At 45.0% G+C, this 16,813-nt stretch overlaps 1 protein-coding gene across 1 annotated transcript in view; it reads right to left on the reverse strand.

Annotated features, from left to right (window-relative positions):
• Nucleotides 1-16,813, reverse strand: part of adgrg6 (adhesion G protein-coupled receptor G6) — a 119,099-nt gene that overhangs the window by 49,832 nt on the left and 52,454 nt on the right. The window contains exon 9 of the mRNA XM_043696747.1: nucleotides 2,832-3,045. Within this exon, the coding sequence (XP_043552682.1) occupies nucleotides 2,832-3,045 (214 nt within the window). The remainder of the gene's footprint in view (nucleotides 1-2,831; nucleotides 3,046-16,813) is intronic.

Consider the following 16,813-nt stretch of genomic DNA (forward strand, 5'->3'; position numbering starts at 1 on the left):
CTTATAGAGATTTATAAAATCATGAGGTGCATGGATAGGGTAAATAGGCAAAGTCTTTTCCCTGGGGTAGGGGAGTTCAAACGTAGAGGGCATAGGTTTAAGGTGAGAGGGGAAAGAAATAAAAGAGACCTTAGGGCAACTTTTTCATGCAGAGGGGTGTGTGTGTGTGTGTGTGTGTGTGTGTGTGTATATAATGAGCTGTCAGAGGAAGTGGTGGAGACTGGTACAATTACAACATTTATGAGGCATTTGGATGGGTATATGAATAGGAAGGGTTTGGAGGGATATGGGCCGGATGCTGGCAGGTGGGACTAGATTGGGTTGGGATATCTGGTCAGCATGGATGGGTTGGATCGAAGTGTCTGTTTCCATGCTGTATATCACTATGAGGCTATGACTCTATGACACTGCTGTCTGTGTGGAGTTTGTACATTCTCCTTGTGTCTGCGTGGGTTTCCTCAGAGTGCTCCGGTTTCCTTCCGCAATCCAAAAATGTGCAGTTCAGATGGATTGGCTGTGCTAAATTGCCTATAATGTTCAGGGACGTGTTAGTTAGGGGTAAAGTCCATGCCAGTCAAAACAATCATCTAACTATTCCACTCCCATTTCCCAGTACTTGGCCCACAGCCTTGTGTGCCTTGGTATTGCAAGAACACATCTAAATATTTCTTAAATGTGATTATGGTTTCTGTCTCTACCAATTTGATGGGCTGAATGGCCTTACTTCCACTTCTATGTCTTATGGTCTAACCTTAGAGGCAGGGAGTTCCAGGTTCCCACCATCCTCTGGGTGAAATGATTTTCCTCACATCTCCTCTCAACCTCCTACTTTAAATCTACCATCCCAGTCATTGATCGCTCTACCAGGGGAATGGTTCCTTCCTGTCTATCCTGTCTCTGCCCCTCATAATTTTATACATCTCAGTTTTAGAGTATCAATATATTTTATACGGTCTGCCCTCAGTACCACAAAGAAAAGCATGTCAAACTGATCAAGTAGTCACATATCTTTGGGCTCCTTGTATGGGAAATGGTCCCAAAATCTCATAATTATCCATTGTTACATGGGAGTTGAGGTTTCGGTGTTGTAAGGGGAAGGCAGGATAAGTAATGGATCAAAAAGAAAAAACAATCAAGGAAGATTGTTCCTTATCCTTGGCTCTCAAGTCCAGGTCACATTTGGAACCTATATACTGATTGCAATGAAGTCAGCCAGGTGGACCTCATAGAATATGAGTTCCCTGATTAAGGCTGTTAACCTGATCCAGTCAGGGAGCCCTGGCTGACATATATAAGGGACAGAGGTTCTGTTCACTCTGAGAGCTAGCTCTGAAGGAGCTGGATCAGTGTCAAGGACTCTCCATGTTTAAATAAAAGGGGACTTGGTGATGAGATATCAGTCTCTGTGAAGTTATTTCAACCCACATGAATATTCCCTTTTCTAACCAGATGTCATTGTAATAAAGACAGATGGTAGTGTCGTGGGAATGTCATTGCACTAATAATCCCAGGGCCCTAGCCAAAGCTTTGGGCAAAAGCAGGTTCACATTTAAATTCAATGAATAAGTCTGGAAATATAAAGTCACTCATGGTGAACATTAAAACCAAAAGAACTGTGGATGCTTATTACAACACGGGATAAACCCTCCTGCTCAATTTAACCCAGCAACACAGAAAAGATATATTCCATGCTGTAACCTGTGAAAATTCGATAGGCCAAGAACTAGTTAAAGTAAAAATTAACAACTTTATTTCTTTAAGTATAACAGAGAATAATTAACTAGCAACTATTTATAATTCCTTCCTCTAACCTATCGTTTACTGTCCATTCTACAATACTAGTCCAATAAAACCACCAATTAAGACTTACAAAATAAAACTTCTTATCTCAAAACAGGCAGCTTTTTGTTCTTCTCTGTATTCCTGTCTTCTTTTCTTCTTCTTGGGGATTCTGCTACACAGGTTACTGATCAATAAAGGTACCTTTAAGAGAGCTATTTTTCAGGCAGTCTCTACATGCTGGCTTGGCAGTTCTCTCCCCCAACTGTTCAATTTTCCCCGGTCTTATACTCCCAAAGCATTGGATTGCATCACTGGTTTTTAAGATCATCGATATACTACATTCAAACTTTGTCGGAGTTTAGTTTTTTGGGGGCAGGTATAATTTAAACTGTTTGGTCGAATTCAGATCTGTTTTTTGTTGTTTCCAGGCAACCAGTTACCCCAGTAGCTGGAGCACATTGTGTCTTATTGAGAACACTTGGTGCTGTCACTACTCGCTTTACTCTCTTAAAGTACAGTACACCCACATCATCATAACGATGCTGTAAATCAGAAACAAAAACAGAAGTAGCCAGAAAAGCTCAGCAGGTCTGGTAGGATCAGAAATACATTCTGATGAAGGATCACTCAAATGAAATATTAACTCTAACTTCTCTCCACAGATACTACTTGGCCAGCTGAGCTTTTCCAGCCATTTCTGTTTTTATTTGTTGCTGACAGTGACCATCAATGCTATCAAACCCCATTTGGTTCTCTAATATCCTTTGAAAAAGGCAATCTGCCATCCTTACCTGATCTGGCCTACATGTCACTCCAGGCCCAGGGCAATGTGATTAACTCTTTAAGTACTTTCCGAAATGGCCGACAGAGACACTCAGTTCAAGCATCATTAGAGTTGAGCAACAAATACTGGCCTTGCTGTGATACCCTCATCTTATTAATGAAAGAAGAAATGTCCTTGCATTTGGCATCCAAAACTAGGGGGTTTAGCTCAACATGAAATCCTCCCCTACCCCAGTCTCTGCTGCTTACCTGCTCTCAGTCTTCACCAGATGAGTAGTGATGGGGTGATAGAGGGAGGCCTTACTGAGGAGGCTATTACTGACACACAAAATGAGCATGGTGGTCCATTAGCTGCAGAAGAACTAAGAAAAGGCCAACTGAGAGTACTTACCCAGTTTGATATTCTTTGCTCCAGATCTGCTATGTTCATGTCCCCAATCTCATCATGGACCGTAAACTGCGTCATGTATAAAAGTCCCCCTGTGCGGCGAGAACAGAGAAATGTTATGACTCATGTCACCTCCCACACCCTCCATCCTCAAAACACACGTGGCTTCCTAAGATCACGGAGAATAGCCATGATGGATATTCATTCTGAACCTGATTAGAGATTAGATTAGATTAGATTACTTACAGTGTGGAAACAGGCACTTCGGCCCAACAAGTCCACACCAACCCGCCGAAGCGCAACCCACCCAGACTCATTCCCCTACTAGTTGACAATTGGAGACTTAACAAATTCCTAAAGCCCCTCACAGTTTTTAACAGTGAGCAGGTTTCTGAGGAATCAGATATGATGAGAATTTCTCTTTCTAAACGTGACAAGTTATTGAAATTTGGAATAATCTGAAAAGGTGTACAGAGTCGAAACAACAGCAAACTCCAAAAGGGAGTCGGGAATAGAACCAAAAGTAAGAAATTTGTAAAGTGATTCAAAAAGAGGAGGGGAGTGGGATTAATTGGCTCACTCTTCCAAAGAGCTGGAATAGTCATGACGGGCTGAATGGCCTCCTCTGCGTCCTGTGGTTCGATCATTCAGAAGGTAAGCGTAGAGTGTGTGAGGTAGGAGCCAGTGGAACAGCTGGAGTTTAAGGTTGGATACAGTGGACCCGACACTATGTTGAGAAAAAAATGTACCTTCACAATGGACTTAAGGGATGGATGACAACCTAAAAAACAAATCTTATTTCTGACTCATCATCTGTGTTGGAATACGGTTATTAATGTGTGAATGGATCTCTGATTCTCAAGTGTAGTTCTGTGAAATGCAGAATCCTGTAATTATAAGAGTGGTTTACTACAGACCAGGGGAAACCTAAGTGACAAATGTGCAGACTTCATTGAGTGCTCTATATTGCTTGGCTCTCAGGAGGAAAGGAAGCAAAGAGGTAATCACCCTCTTTCACCCAGTTACAAATGCTGGAAGTAGCATTGATCGGTTAGATCTCCTGCACACTCAACCCCAGTACTGACAGAAAAGCGAGTGCCACACAAGAACTGTGCAAGGGGTTAGTCCGCACAGTCCTCTCTAGATGGCGCCTTTCACATGGCTAATGGGGGCTGGTGCGTTACAATTAGAGGTGAACGATAAATCTTTGGATTGTGATTGTTTGCCGGAGATCGAGAGGGGGATGGAAATTAAACCACTTGATAGAAATAAATGAAGCACGTGGAATTAAGCCTCTCAGCAGAGAGAAAATTAAATGCCAGAGTACAGTTTCGCTGACAATATTCCTCGTCCTAACTCTGCCTCAAACACGAGGCTGCAATTTATGGGGTGTTCTTTTGGGGCTGGGGAGGCTTTAGCCCCAGGGTTGTGCCAACTGCGCCACAGCTGGGTGTAAAACCACTCCCCATCTATTTCACACCAACAGGCAATGCTAAATACCACATGATCAGGAGGTTGGCAAGCTCGTTAACTGGTCTTTCCTAAAAGGAGTCCAGGCCTCCGATCTCTGTGGTCTCTTGCCCTCCGTAATTCCGAAGGTAGGCATCAGCAGGCCATGGTTTCTCTTTGTACACAAAGAGACTCGTGGTTAGCACCCGGAAAATCCAGCCCCCACTGTTCTGTAATCACACCAATCATAAAGATTGGTGTCGCATTTCATTGGAGACAAACCACATCCAATGGACTCAAAGGGTTAACATACAAAGCATTGGGCGAAATTGGGTTGAAATTTTGGTGTTTGCAAACCGGACCTGACCAGAAGTTGAGGATGTGAACCATTTCAGTTGTTCTTCATTTTGCACATTCAACCAGTAAACACCACACTGCCATCTCAGTCCAGAGCAGGGCAGAATAATCTATAGCTACAGTTAAGCAAAAACTGACAACTCTCTTCCTCCCCTTCATATGGAGCGTGTTCCACAGTGCCAGGTTTATAAACCCACAACATTCACAGTTGCAGTCATGCTTTGAAGTCTCTCCTTCCATGAGAAACAAACATTTCTGCTGGAGCCAATAAATCTTGAACCAAACTCCAGGAATGTGTTGCTCATCATAGAGAGAAACAGGTTGTTATTCATTAAAAGAGGAATTTCAATTTGCCATCCAGAAATTGCAAGAGTTTATTAAAAAATAAATAGTAACAGAATTATTTATTTTTGTGGCAGAGGGTAATGTCACTTTTTGCATGGCTACCCTTCAAGGGGAATGAACGTGTGGTAATTTGGTTCGGCTTTGGATGAATTTTTAATAGGAAAGTGATTTAATTATCGCTGCTAATGCTATTCAGTAAGCTTTGCAAAAGGAAGGTATTCTATAACCACTAAGCTTCACTGCAATCAGCCATCTCCTCACATCATACTATCATCTAGAAGGTCTACAGATACAGCCCAGCATCTATGCAGGTGAGGCAACTATCAGCAGTGCTTTTCCGTGGTACACTCTGCTACAGATTTCTACAAGTGCAGCTAAGACATACAGTTGGAGACCACTGGTCCACACAAGCGGCCTGTCCCATCAGCCTCTTCACCAATGCGGCACACGGAGGCTTGGTCAGGGGTGATGGATAGCTGCCCGCTCTCCAAGCTGGTGGGGAGAGCACCGCCAGGTCCATAAACCTCACGAGAGTGATCTGGAGGAGATGTCACAACAATGGGGGAGAAAGCAGCTGGAAGGTGTGAGAAATTTGTTGTGGAGGTTTGAGACAGTTGGCGCAGTGGATCAGAGACAGCATTCATCCATGTGTTGATGGCAAGGTCCCAGCTCAATGGAGAAGGATGTACACCAATTGAGTAATCCCGGGAAGAGGCCATTGGTAATGTTGGCGCCAGTGTCAGGTCTTGAGTTTCACTACTTAACTGAGGAGGATCTACTGGTATTCCTTCTCATAAAGACTATGAAATACTGAATGGGAGAGAGTACAAACTCTGAATATAAATGCTTGGCTCTTCACCAAAAGACTTGTGACCCTGCAATGCTCTTGCATGTTTCTGACTTGTTAAAATTATGCTGAAAAGTAGAGTTGGGAAGTCTAGTGTGGGTTGTATAAACCCACTGACCAATGTCTGTTCAAGTTCTGCCCCTGTAAAAATGTAATCTAGTTCCTCATGTTGGGGGGTTCTTGTTAGGAATGGGGTATGTGTACTGAACAAAGTCTTTTGTGGTCCCAAATGAACAGGCATCATAGTCATTGCCTGGACATCTTTAGACATTCCCAAAGCGGAATCTGAAAATGGTTCCCACTTCAATTCAGGATTCCAAGGATGGAGACTCGCTTGATTGTCTATCCTATCTGGAGTGAAACCCAACAATGAATGCCATGCAGTTACATTATCTGCTGAGTCCTCGACTAACTGATGTCCAAGTTGGACTTGCACTTCCTTCTTTGAAGGAGGGGTCACAAGTTTCTCCCCCATGTCAGAGCTGAAAGTCACAGTTGAAATTCCAATGGCATTGGAAACAATTCCCCAGTGGCTCTCAAATACTTCTGGAAATGTCAGAAAACCAGGAAAATATGTTCCATTTATAGGCCTGTGAGATGAATTTGACGTTAATGATAGTGTTTGTTCCAACTCAGAAAGATCGTCATGATGATGGGAATTTGAGTTCTCACTTCTTACAAATACAGATATATCTGAAGACATGGGCAGGAACATGACTGTTACCACTGGGGTCCAGTCCAAAGGGACAGTCCAGGTGCTCCCAATGTTTTTCATTGAGCTGTCCAAAGAAGACTTGAGGTAATCAGTTCCTGATGTGAAACCATTTCTCAGGCTAAGAGTCTCAAGGGTCAACTTGGTTGAGATGTGCAAGGGTGCAAGTGAAACCTCTTTGTTTCTGGCTCATGATCCTACATCATCTGGTATCAATGTTTCCCATTTGTTTTCCATCACAAGAGGTGTACGCTGATGTCCTTGTGTTGTATGCAATGTGATATCAGTCAGTAAGATCAGATGATGGTCTTTGTCGGTGACAGGCAAAAAGTGAGGACTCACTTCTGTTGACAACCTCCACCAGGTGTCTGTACTCAGGAAAGTCTCTTTTGAGGGAGATAAGCTGTCTGTTTGTAGCTCAGAGGTTTCTCCCTTTCCTGATGCACCAGCCATCTCAACACATATGTGTGTGCCAGTTTGCAAGGTTATAGGATGAAGATTGACTGACCACGTTGGACCTGAAATGGAGGGATGGACGCTGGACTCAAGTCTTTCCATTGCTAACATCTCTGTGTTGCATGGGGAATGGTTAACAGCATTGTTGAGTTTGGATGTAGACGCTGTTAGAGAATTACCCCAGAAATTTTCAGGTGTGGAAGGAATATTTACCATGTCGGGAATGAGTGGAGCTGTTAAAACATCTGGAAGGCTCAAGTTCTCATGTGACTGTATTGACATAACCAGAGAGTCTACACTTTGCATGAAGACAGGAATGTCATCTCCTTGTCCTCTTGCTGAAAGTTGGCCTGGAAACATGATAAGCTCATCAGATTGCCTTAATTGATTTTTTAGCTCTTCTGTACTGATGAGCAACCTTTGGGTTGATGGTATAGACTCTCTGTTAAAGTGGTCTGTTAACTGGACAGAATTTGCAGTGCTTGGTGGTTGAGTGACAGTAAAGTTAATATTGATGCTTTCGAAGGTAGCCTTCGACATGATGGATTTTACATCCCCAAAATCAATGTCTCCCAGAATACGTAATGAAGGTGTCCAATTGTACAAGCTACTGATGCAGTGTGTTGATAAGGCACTGTTTGAAGACATAATTGCTAAATGGTGCTTGTGCAATGCTAGTTCCTGAGTACTCATAGGAGATCCAATGTCACCATGCAGGGATGATACTTCAGGCTCTATGTTAAACTGATCCCTTCAAGACACACGCACAGTGCTTAAAGGGTTTCCTATCCGGCTTGAACTATTAGTCATCTTCGAGAATGAACCAGTTAATAAGTGTCTGTATGATGCAACAGTTGTTGGCAAGCTGACTACCTGCATTGTTGGAGTAAACCTAATTGTTGAATCTAAAACTAAAAGTGGGGTTTGGGAACGTATCTCCAGTGATTCCACCAGAACAGACGACCCGGCATTGATAATGCGCTGACCTGGCAATACCACAGAAGATACAGTCCCACTGTTCACTAACGCTCCCATTCCAGCATCAACTCCAACTCCAGCCGTCGAAACCTTGTGATTTTCAAGATCAGTGGATGGCCTCTCAAACCTGGAGACTGGCTCACTGCCCAGGGTTGTTACATTGTGAGTAGAGTTCCCAGACTGGTTTGTCAATTTCTTTGACCAGGCGATGACTTCAGAATTCTTTTGAAAGGGGTTTGGCTCTTTGTTGGCTGGGCTTCTCTTTTCACCTTTGGTCAATTGTTCCAACTTTGTGACACCTTGTGGCCTCTTGGTTACAGCCTTATAGAAGACAATAGGTGCCCCATGTGTGTTCAGTATCGCTGGCCTCAGAACACTGGGTACATTGGGTCTCAGTGGGTACCTCAGTGGCGTGGAGATGATACCCAATGGGTGCCTGGGCCTTCTCGTCCTCTGTTCTGCTTTTGAGGTAGAATGATGCCACACTTCTGGGAGGACAACTGGGGTCAGTATCTGGAATCCCTGCAAATCTGAATCATTAAGGCTTCCTGCTGTTAGAGGGCAAAGTATCCCATCATTATCTTGTCACATTAACTTCAATAAACCACCACCCCCACCAATCCATAATGGTACTGAACAATGTCAGTTCTGAAGAAGGGCTTATGCCCGAAACGTCGATTCTCCTGTTCCCTGGATGCTGCCTGACCTGCTGCGCTTTTCCAGCAACACATTTCCAGCTCTGATCTCCAGCATCTGCAGACCTCACTTTCTCCTGAACAATGTCAACACAAGGATTCTTGGGAGCAAGCTGCTTTGGCCCAATAATTTGAGACTTACGAGAAAAAGCAAAAAGGATAAAAATAGTTTGGTTCATTTGAACAGGAAAAGACAGAAACTGAGTTGATAAAACTGTATAAAATCTAAAACTTCACTAATCTCAAACAATAATGCAGAAATATAAAGGGGATTTGAATATTCATGGCTGTGCCCAAAGGGAGATTCTCCAGGTTCCCTTGCAGTTTCACTCATTGGGAGAATTAGTGATACAATGCTGTAAAATACATGGTCTAATTCTCTCATGACACTCTCCTGTCTGTACCCCAATAATGCTGTTGCGTAAGTAAAAGCTAGTTAAATGGTGACCATATAACCGATGTAGATTGTCGCAAAATCTCATCACATTTACTAATGTTGTTCAGTGTGGGAAACCGCCATCCTTACCTGGTCTGATTCACGTTACTCCAGTCCCACAGCATTGGAGTTGACTCCCAGCTGCTCTTCAAAATGGCCTAGAGAGCCTATTAATTCAAGAGTAACTAGGAATGGGCAAAAAATATTGGCCTTGCCTATGATACCCCTATCCCATACAAGAATAATAAAATAAAGAGATGCACTGTAGGACATATAATCATTAGTAGCTCAACCAGCGGACAAGGTCTTCAGGAAAACAAGGGAGAGATACCTTTTGTTTAAAGGAAATTTGAACAACTTTGCAATTATTGGAGCAGGGAGGAAGATCCATTTAGAAAACCTCTTTACCTTCCCTTTCACCACTGCATGATCAATGAATAGAATTTAAAAGATAGATATAACGCATGTCAGCCCTCAAATTCCCCATTCCTTATCAGCTGTGTTAATGGCAGTGCTGCAGCTAAAAACAGCTCAATATGGTTAGCACTGCTGCCTCACAGTGCCTAGCACCGCTGCCTCACAGCGCCAGGGACCTGGGTTCAATTCCTGCCTCAGGTGACTGTCTGCATGGAGTTTGCACATTCTCCCTGTGTCTGTCTGTGAGTTTCCTTCCACAGTTCAAAGATGTGCAGGTTGGGTGGATTGGCCATGCTAAATGTGAAGTTGTGGTGAGTCTGGATAGGATGCTCTTCAAAGGTTTGAAGCAATTTTGATGGGCTGAATGGCCTTGATCTGCACTACAGGGATTCTGTGGTTGCTTCTGATGTGCAGAGGTGGAATGTCTCACTGTGTGTGAGGAGGGAACCTTTCAGTTTGAATACTGTCCCTTCAGGAAGAAATCTGGCTTCGAATTTGTCCCTCTTCTGGAGTGTTTGATATAAGCCGATACCATTGAGGTATGCCTGTGTCTCAGTAGATAATCTCCCTAACTGTGTGTTGGAATACTTAAACCCCACTCAAAACCTCGACCTGTAATTCAGGCTGACAGTCCCAGAGCATTCCTGAGAGACTGCGACACTCTCAGAGGTGCTGCTTTTTAGGGGCTATGTGAAACCAAGCCTCAAACCACTGTATAGTATCTCGAGGTATTATTTTGAGGGAGAGAGCTGTTTGAGAATTCCCTCAATCAACACCTCCAAAGCAGAATATCTGGATATTATCACTTCGTCTATTTGCAGGAGCTTGCTGTGAACAAACTGCCAACTGTTATACAGCCATGACCATCTTTCAAATATTTACCGTGAAACATTTTGGCTCGCGACCGCACATAAAATGTAAAAATAAAACAAAAACTGCAGATGCTGGAAATCTAAAACAAAGGCAGCCATTGCTGGAGAAACTCAGCAGGTCTGGCAGCATCTGCGGAGAGAGAAAACAAAGTTAATGTTTCCAGTCCACTGGTGCTTCTTCGGAGTGTACGGTTTTGATGTAGGGTCGCTGGATCTAAAGCGTTGATTTGATTTGATTTACTGTCACGTGTACCTTACCACAGTGTAAAGCTTTGTTCACAAGTAGTACAGGCAGGTCATAATAAGCAGGGATGTACAGATGAAAGGGTGAAAACAAAACTTAGACCAAGGCATACAGGTTACATCGCACAGACCGGGCGCTCGACAAAATCAACATTAGCAAGATCAGCATTATGTGAAGTTAGAGAGGTCCAATCATCAGTCTGACAACAGCAGGGAAGAAGCTGTTCCTGAACCTGTTGGTGCGAGTGTTCAAGCTCCTGTATCTCCTGCCTGACAGAAGAGGTTGGAAGAAAGCATTACCAGGGTGGGAGGGATCTTTGATGATGTTGGCTGCCTTTCTGTGGCAACGAGCTGTGTAACTGGAGTCCGTGGATGGGAGGTTGGCTTCTGTGATGGTTTGGGCTGTGCACACAACTTTCTGTAAGTTTCTTACAATCCTGGGCAGAGCAGTTGCCGTAATGGGCCATTATGTACTTAGACAGGATGCTCTCAATGGTTCATCTGTAGAAATTGGCGAGGGTCTTTTGCACATGCTGAATTTCCTGAGCCACCTGAGGAAGAAGACTTGTTATTGTGCCTTCTTGACCATTACATCTATGTGGGAGGTCCAGGACAGGTTCTCGGTTATTGTCATTCCAAGGAGCTTGATGCTGTGCACCCTCTCACCCTCAGGTCCATGATGTAGATGGGAGCGTGTTCCCCTCCTTTCTTTATGAAGTCAGTGACCAGTTCTTTAGTTTTGCCGAGGTTGAGAGAGAGATTGTTCTCATTGCACCATATCAGCTACCCCTCTATCTCCTTTTAGCTCTGCTTTCTTTCCACAGGCGCTGACAGACCTGTTGGATTTCTCCAGCAATATCTGTTTTGGTTTCTGTATCAATGCAGATTCTTTCTTTCAAAACATCCTGGATCTTGACTACCCTCACAACAGAAAGGTACACACAGTGGGTCATTGTCCCCATCGTGGACTGAGCTCAGTGACCACCGCATATTGCACAAACTCCACAGGGGCAGTGAGATAGCCATTCCACACACATATCCCCTTTGAAGAAGCTCACAATGCTTTTTTCATTTATTCACGGGATGTGGATGTCACTGGCTAGGCCAGCATTTATTGCCCATCCCTAATTGCCCAGAGGGCTGTTAAGAGTCAACCTCATTGCTGTGGGTCTGGAGTCACATGTAGGCCAGACCAGGTAAGGATAGCAGTTTCCTTCCCTGAAGGACATTGGTGAACCAGATGGCAATGGTTTCATGGTCACCATTAAACCCCTTACTCCAGACTTTTAGTGAATTCAAATTCCACCATCTGCAGTGGCAGGATTCAAACCTGGGTTCCCAGAACATTACCTGGAGTTTATGAATTGATTGTCTAGTGAAAATGCCACAAGACCATCACCTGCTCAAAAATCCCGAGTGAGGAAGTTGGCAGTTGATTGGGTGGCTCTCCATTGCCACATTGAGTTAGACCACCAGTGCAAATGAAACACAAGCACAGACCATCACCATTACAGCCACGATTGCATCTCACCAGCCATCACCTGTGTGACTGTCATCCAGTAGCACTCTCACCAGTATCAGTGAGTTAGAACATAGAACAGTCCAGCACAGGAACAGGCCGTTCAGCACACGATACTGTGCTGAACATAACGTCAATTTAAACAAATCCCTTCTGCCTGTCCATGGTCCATATCCCTCCATTCCTTGCTTATTCATGTGCCTATCAAAAAGCCCCTTAAACACCCCTATCATACCTGCCTCCACCACCATCTCTACCACTCTCTGTGTAAAAAACCTGCCCCTCACATCTCCTTTGATTTGTTCCCTCTCATCTTAAAGGAATATCCCCTAATTTTAGACATTCCAACTCTGGGAAAAAAGATTCTGGCTGTCAAACCTATCTGTAACTCTCATAATGTAATAGACTTCCATCAGGTCACTCCTCAGCCTCTGCCACACCAGATAAAGCAACCTGAGCCTGTCCAGCCTCTCCTTCCAACACATCCCCTCTGCTATATCTCGATAGTACTTCTTCAGCATGGAATTATGTTCAACAGACAACCCGTTTTGCGGAATCTGATTGAAAAAATAACATTTCAAAAAACCATTTTTGCGGCTGATAAAATGAGGAGCAATGAAATAGGAAGTACCATTTGGAACAGGATAATGAGGATTTCTTTTGCATAGGAGAAAGTGAGGACTGCAGATGCTGGAGATCAGAGCTGAAAATGTGTTGCTGGAAAAATGCAGCAGGTCAGGCAGCATCCAAGGAACAGGAGAATCGACGTTTCGGGCATGAGCCCTTCTTCAGCCCTTTCTTTTGTGTAACCATTTTAAGTCGCTGCATCACAAAAGATTCATCAACTCCTTTTTATTCCAAGAACATTGCTGCTTTAAATCTGTGTTTGTATTCCTTTCGGTCTGATTCGTCAACTCCCTCCAGCTTCATTCGTATAGCACCTACCTATACCCTCATACTGAAGAACATTTTAGGTGTTCCTTCTCTAACTTTACTGTTTGAAGAATTGCCGGTGTTGTTTTGGGACTTCTCATTATTTGTCTGACTGGGGCTGCGCTTCTCATTGTTTGTCTGACTGGGACTGCACTTCTCATTGTTTGTCTGACTGGGACTGCGCTTCTCATTGTTTGTCTGACTGGGACTGCGCTTCTCATTGTTTGTCTGACTGGGACTGCGCTTCTCATTGTTTGTCTGACTGGGACTGCGCTTCTCATTGTTTGTCTGACTGGGACTGCGCTTCTCATTGTTTGTCTGACTGGGACTGCGCTTCTCATTGTTTGTCTGACTGGGACTGCGCTTCTCATTGTTTGTCTGACTGGGACTGCGCTTCTCATTGTTTGTCTGACTGGGACTGCGCTTCTCATTGTTTGTCTGACTGGGACTGCGCTTCTCATTGTTTGTCTGACTGGGACTGCGCTTCTCATTGTTTGTCTGACTGGGACTGCGCTTCTCATTGTTTGTCTGACTGGGACTGCGCTTCTCATTGTTTGTCTGACTGGGACTGCGCTTCTCATTGTTTGTCTGACTGGGACTGCGCTTCTCATTGTTTGTCTGACTGGGACTGCGCTTCTCATTGTTTGTCTGACTGGGACTGCGCTTCTCATTGTTTGTCTGACTGGGACTGCGCTTCTCATTGTTTGTCTGACTGGGACTGCGCTTCTCATTGTTTGTCTGACTGGGACTGCGCTTCTCATTGTTTGTCTGACTGGGACTGCGCTTCTCATTGTTTGTCTGACTGGGACTGCGCTTCTCATTGTTTGTCTGACTGGGACTGCGCTTCTCATTGTTTGTCTGACTGGGACTGCGCTTCTCATTGTTTGTCTGACTGGGACTGCGCTTCTCATTGTTTGTCTGACTGGGACTGCGCTTCTCATTGTTTGTCTGACTGGGACTGCGCTTCTCATTGTTTGTCTGACTGGGACTGCGCTTCTCATTGTTTGTCTGACTGGGACTGCGCTTCTCATTGTTTGTCTGACTGGGACTGCGCTTCTCATTGTTTGTCTGACTGGGACAGCGTTTCTCATTGTTTGTCTGACTGGGACTGTGCTTCTCATTGTTTGTCTGACTGGGACTGCACTTCTCATTGTTTGTCTGACTGGGACTGTGCTTCTCATTGTTTGTCTGACTGGGACTGCACTTCTCATTGTTTGTCTGACTGGGACTGCACTACTCATTGTTTGTCTGACTGGGACTGCGCGACTCATTGTTTGACTGGGACGGCGCTTCTCATTGTTTGTCTGATTGGGACTGCACTTCTCATTGTTTGTCTGACTGGGACTGCGCTTCTCATTGTATGTCTGACTGGGACTGCGCTACTCATTGTTTGTCTGACTGGGACTGCGTTTCTCATTGTTTGACTGGGACTGCGCTTCTCATTCTTCATCCGACTGGGACTGCGCTACTCATTGTCTGACTGGGACGACGCTTCTCATTGTTTGACTGACTTGGACGGCGTTTCTCATTGTTTGTCTGATTGGGACTGTGTTTCTCATTGTTTGTCTGACTGCGATGGCATTTCTCATTGTTTGTCTGACTGGGACTGCACTTCTCATTGTTTGACTGGGATGGTGTCTCTCATTGTTTATCTGACTGGGACTGCGCTTCTCATTGTTTGTCTGACTGGGACTGCGCTTCTCATTGTTTGTCTGATTGGGACTGCGCTACTCATTGTTTGTCTGACTGGGACTGCGCTTCCCATTGTTTGTCTGACTGGGAGTGCACTACTCATTATTTGTCAGACTGGGACGGCGCTTCTCATTGTCTGACTGGGACTGCGCTTCTCATTGTTTGCCTGACTGGAACGGCGCTTCTCATTGTTTGTCTGACTGGGACGGCACTTCTCATTGTTTGTCTGACTGGGACTGCGCTACTCATTGTTTGACTGGGAAGGCGCTTCTCATTGTTTGTCTGACTGGGACTGCGCTACTCATTGTTTGACTGGGACGGCGCTACTCATTGTTTGGCTGACTGGGACTGCGCTACTCATTGTTTGACTGGGACTGCACTACTCATTGTTTGTCTGACTGGGACGGCGCTACTCATTGTTTGTCTGACTGGGACTGCGTTTCTCATTGTTTGTCTGACTGGGAAGGCGTTTCTCATTGTTTCTCTGACTGGGACTGCGCTACTCATTGTTTGTCTGACTGGGACTGCACTACTCATTGTTTGTCTGACTGGGACGGCGCTTCTCATTGTTTGACTGGGACGGCGCTTCTCATTGTTTGTCTGACTGGGACAGCGCTTCTCATTGTCTGACTGGGACGGCGCTTCTCATTGTTTGTCTGACTGGGACGACGCTTCTCATTGTTTGTCTGACTGGGACGGCGCTACTCATTGTTTGTCTGACCGGGACGGCGCTTCTCATTGTTTGTCTGACTGGGTCTGCGCTTCTCATTGTTTGTCTGACTGGGACGGCGCTTCTCATTGTTTGTCTGACTGGAACGGCGCTTCTCATTGTCTGACTGGGACTGCGCTACTCAATGTTTGTCTGACTGGGACTGCGCTTCTCATTGTTTGTCTGACTGGGACGGCGCTTCTCATTGTTTGTCTGACTGGGACGGCGCTTCTCATTGTTTGCCTGACTGGAACGGCGCTTCTCATTGTTTGTCTGACTGGGACTGCGCTACTCATTATTTGTCTGACTGGGACGGCGCTTCTCATTGTCTGACTGGGACGGCGCTTCTCATTGTTTTTCTGACTAGAACGGCGCTTCTCGTTGTTTGTCTGACTGGGACGGCACTTCTCATTGTTTGTCTGACTGGGACTGCGCTACTCATTGTTTGACTGGGACGGCGCTACTCATTGTTTGTCTGACTGGGACTGCACTACTCATTGTTTGTCTGACTGGGACGGCGCTACTCATTGTTTGTCTGACTGGGACTGCGTTTCTCATTGTTTGTCTGACTGGGAAGGCGTTTCTCATTGTTTGTCTGACTGGGACTGCGCTACTCATTGTTTGTCTGACTGGGACTGCACTACTCATTGTTTGTCTGACTGGGACGGCACTTCTCATTGTTTGACTGGGATGGCGCTTCTCATTATTTGTCTGACTGGGACAGCGCTTCTCATTGTCTGACTGGGACGGCGCTTCTCATTGTTTGTCTGACTGGGACGGCGCTTCTCATTGTTTGTCTGACTGGGATGGCGCTACTCATTGTTTGTCTGACTGGGACTGCGCTACACATTGTTTGTCTGATTGGGACTGCACTTATCATTGTTTGTCTGACTGGGACTGTGCTTCTCATTGTTTGTCTGACTGGGACTGCGCTTCTCATTGTTTGTCTGACTGGGACGGCGCTTCTCATTGTTTGACTGACTGGGACTGCGCTACTCATTATTTGTCTGACTGGGACGGCGCTTCTCATTGTTTGTCTGACTGGAACGGCGCTTCTCATTGTCTGACTGGGACTGCACTACTCAATGTTTGTCTGACTGGGACTGCGCTTCTCATTGTTTGTCTGACTGGAACGGCGCTTCTCATTGTTTGTCTGACTGGGACTGCGCTACTCATTATTTGACTGGGACTGCGTTTCTC

This window comes from Chiloscyllium plagiosum, chromosome 9, assembly GCF_004010195.1.
Source record: "Chiloscyllium plagiosum isolate BGI_BamShark_2017 chromosome 9, ASM401019v2, whole genome shotgun sequence".
NCBI lineage: Eukaryota > Metazoa > Chordata > Chondrichthyes > Orectolobiformes > Hemiscylliidae > Chiloscyllium > Chiloscyllium plagiosum.